Here is a 4,232-nt window from a genome sequence, read left to right on the forward strand (position 1 = left end):
ACATGTTTTTTGAATGCTAATGTTTAAGGCAAACAGATACAATTAGGAGAAGATGAAGATGTGGGTAGAAGTTTAAGTGAAAAATATTAATTCTGAAGGAGCCATCTAAAAATCTATAAAAGCTTTTGAAATTGAGAACACTGGTACTGGTTGTTTAATTTTAGATGAAAATGGATAATTTCTATCTCTGGCATGTGACTAGTAACTATCTTTATGCTTATAAGGAATGATGAATGTTTCAATTCACAGAAAAAAAAGAAGCGTGGGGAAGAGGAACATTCATGGGGGAATATAAGAGTGAAACAAGAGAAAAATGGAGTTTAAAAGTGTGTGTATGTATTAATATGTTTGAGTTTGATAATAAGGATAGTGAAGGACAGAAAGAGGAAAGCTGTTAGTGCTTGCGTCTCCTTGATGGGAAGAATAGAGGTCTGAGAAAAACCATGAATCATATTATTCTTTTCTAACCACGTGGTGGCACTGTTGGCATGAGACAGCTTAGTGCTGTCATTTGCAAAATAGGGTGTGTACATTCTAGGGATGTGCAAGACTATCCCTTGAGGTGGCTGAAGAAAATATTAGAACTTCAACCTCTATTTAGATTTTATTTTGAGAAAATGGAAACGTACTTAGCTTTACTAGTATTTAATATGATTGATACTGGCTCCATCACTTAATCAGTAAGGCAGATGATTCTGTGTCACATGGTCTGCAAGAGGAATGAGAGCTCTATAACTCAAGAGTTGGTGGTGGCTACCTCATCTGAACATACAGTGACATATTACAGCTTATATGTTCTTGTTGAAATGGATTTATGCACTACATTACTGATTATGGTAAATTAACACTCTTAAAATGTACAAGTGACTTAAAATATTTCTTGCAAAGAAACTGCTGGTCAAAATGATCCTAATAATTCAAGCCAACAATAACAACAAAAAAATGGAAGGGCAGCATGCCCCCTCCTGGTTTGGATTCTTTTTCAGATATGTCATGAGCTAAAAACAATGGCTATTGGTGATATGCTATCTAGCAGCATTTTTTTTTTTGACAAAATATACCCGCTTAACCAGTGTTTTTGAAGTGAAAGTGATGTTTTTGACCATAAATGAGAAGATAATGGCTTTCTGAAGAAAACTCATGCTTTGGAGAAATAATTTGGAAAACATATGTTTAAAAATATTTCCATCACTATGTGATTTTTGTTCCTGAGATTGACTGATTTATTTGACCTATAAAACTCTCATATTTCACTATTAATAAGGCTGTGAAACTGAATTTTCCAATCTCTTTAAAAATCTTCCAAATGAAGACTTTAGGTAGGTTTTAAGACCATTTGTGAAAAATACAAATATTAAATACCTTCCATTGATTTGTAAAAAAAAGAGTAACATTATAGAAGATGGAAATTTATTGATCAGATATCAGCACTTATATGAGTATACTTTTTCCACAAGGACCTGTGTTTCTTTGTGAAGTGTATTTTTCAACTAGGCAGTTATTAAAATCAAAAACCAAAATAAATTTAGAACCAGTCCATCAAATCACTGTATCACAAAATGTTATATCCGGACTTTCAAAAACAATGGAACATGTTGAATCATATTTCTCTTGCTAAAATTAGTGATATTAGTAATATTTTTAGGTAAGGCAAAAAAGTTTATGTCATTAATAAGTAAACTAAAATAAAATTTAACTCATATTTCTCATTTTCTTTAAAGTTTATTTTTGTGCATCTTCTTATAGATACAACCCTAATTATATTTAGTACTTTATACATTTTATTGTTTACCAGGTGCTGTTATAAATGCTCTACATATATTATTTTAACTCTCACAACACCTAGTATATATACTAGTGTTGCCATTTAAAGAATCAGGAAGCTGAAGCAAAGGTAGGTTAAGAAACTGGCATAGGAACAATTAGCTGATATGTGACAGAATCAAGCTTTATTAGTACAGTAATGCATCTATTTAATTTATACAGAAATTACATTTTTAAACCAATAAACAGACAAATAGAAGTATAGGATTAAAATTTAGAGACTATTTGTCTAATGCTAATAGGCATGGTGGTGACATAAGAATGTGGTCACCCGTGTCTCCTGCATTGGCAGGCGGATTCTTAACCACTGCGCCACCAGGGAAGCCCCCAAGAAGCCAGTCTTGGGCTCTTCAACGTGGAGTGAAAATTTAAAGATTCTTTTGACAAGCAGTCTGAACTCAAGGTCCTTTTAGATTTTTATCATTGTTTCCCCTGAACTCTTTTTGATATTTTTTAAAAAATTGTGGTAAAATGCACATAACAGGGGCTTCCCTGGTGGCGCAGTGGTTGAGAATCCGCCTGCCAATGCAGGGGACATGGGTTCGAGCCCTGGTCTGGGAAGATCCCACATGCCACAGAGCAACTAAGCCCGTGTGCCACAACTACTGAGCCTGTGCTCTAGAACCTGTGAGCCACAACTACTGAGCCCATGTGCTGTAACTACGGAAGCCCACGCACCTACAGCCCGTGCTCCACAACGAGAGAAGCCACTGCAATGAGAAGCCCGCGCATTGCAACAAAGAGTAGCCCCCGCTCTCTGCAACTAGAGAAAGCCCGCGCGCAGCAACGAACACCCAACACAGCCAAAACTAAATTTATAAAAAATTTTTTTTAAAAGAAATACTTTTAAAAAAATGCACATAACATAAAATTTACCATCTAAACCATTTTCAAGTGTATATAGCTCAGTAGTGTTAAGTATATTCACATTGTTGTGCAAGCAATCTCTAGAAATTTTTAATCTTGCAGAACTGAAACTACGTAGCCATTAAACAACAACTCTCCATGTCTCCTTCCCCCTAGCTCCTAGAAACCACCGTTGTATTATTTTTTTTTTTTTTAACTTTTTGGCTGCACCTCACGGCATGTGGGATCTTAGTTCCCTGACCAGGCATCGAACCCACACCCCTGCATTGGAAGTGCAGAGTCTTAACCGCTGGATTGATAGAGAAGTCCCCATTGTATTTTCTGTTCCTGTGACTTTGACTACCTAGATACTTCTTATAAGTGTAGTCAATCACACAGTATTTGTCTTTTTGTAATTGGCTTATTTTACTTAGCACAATGTCTTTTAGGTTTAAACAGGTTATAGCACGTGTCAGAATTTTCTTTTTTATGGCTGAATAATATTCTATTGTATGTATACATCACATTTTGTTTATCCATTCATCTGAGGGTGGACACTGGGTTGCTTCCACCTTTGGGCTATTGTGAATAGTACTGCTAGGACAATGAGTGTACAAATATCTCTTCAAGACCATGCTTTCAATTCTTTTGAGTGTATGCCCAAATGTAGACTTGGTGGATCATATGGAAATACTATTTTTAATTTTTTGAGGAACCTCCATACTCTTTTCCACAATGACCGCACTATTTTACATTCTCATTAATAGTGCACAAGGGTTCTGATTTCTTTACATCCTTCTCAACAGTTGTTACTTCCTTTTTTTTTTTTTTTTTTTCCTTTTTCTTTTTATAGTAGCCACCTTAATGAGTGTGAGGTGGATGTCTCATTGTGGGTTTTTTTTTTTCTTCCATGCCATGAGGTGTGTTTTATTTTCATTAATCATACAAATAATTTTCTATCATAGCCCAGGGCAAACCGAGAATTTAGCAGTCCAATTGGAGGGTCCCCTCAGACACCCACGGGCCAGTGGCATCGGCACGGAGTGCCCAGGTTCACAGTGCAGCTTGTTGCTCGTGTCCATCTTGCAGGTGGCTCTTCCTCCACATCATGACTAGGGTCTCCAAGATGATGGGGGTGGAGAATCCTCCAGGTTCTTAGGAAATTTCACTTCGCTTGCTTCTCGTGCTCAGTGGTCTCTTTGGTTGGCAGGGTGTTCTTCTCCTGCGTCTCCATGGTCTTCAGCTTGGCCTTATCGAAGCCGGCAATTTCCACCATGTCGGGCTTGTCTGCCATTTCCTAAAACAGTCTGAGAACTGTCACTCCAAGCCCGCGGTCCCGGTGCTCCCACTCATGTCACTGCAGCACGAGACTCATTGTGGTTTTGATTTGCATTTCCCTAATGACTAGAGACTTGTATACCTTTTCATGTGCTTATTGGCCATTCATATATCTTCTCTGGAGAAATGTCTGTTCAGGTTCTTTACTCATTTTTGAAGCAGGTTGTTTTTGTTACTGTTGTTGTTCTTGAATGTTAACAGTTGTCTGTATATTTTGGGTTTTA

General features: G+C 37.0%; 1 protein-coding gene across 1 annotated transcript; it reads right to left on the reverse strand.

Moving 5' to 3' along the window:
- Nucleotides 1–3,705: 3,705 nt before the first annotated feature.
- Nucleotides 3,706–3,964, reverse strand: LOC112066406 (thymosin beta-10-like). The gene has a single exon (XM_055091191.1). It carries the CDS (start codon nt 3,962–3,964, stop codon nt 3,836–3,838), a length of 129 nt encoding a protein of 42 aa, XP_054947166.1. The 3' UTR covers nt 3,706–3,835.
- Nucleotides 3,965–4,232: the final 268 nt, after the last annotated feature.

The sequence above is a fragment of the Physeter macrocephalus genome, chromosome 15, assembly GCF_002837175.3.
Source record: "Physeter macrocephalus isolate SW-GA chromosome 15, ASM283717v5, whole genome shotgun sequence".
In the NCBI taxonomy this organism is placed as follows: domain Eukaryota; kingdom Metazoa; phylum Chordata; class Mammalia; order Artiodactyla; family Physeteridae; genus Physeter; species Physeter macrocephalus.

Bases quoted from the DNA above. Each gene is read 5' to 3' on its own strand.
- LOC112066406 (XM_055091191.1), bottom strand. From the start codon at position 3,964: ATGGCAGACAAGCCCGACATGGTGGAAATTGCCGGCTTCGATAAGGCC.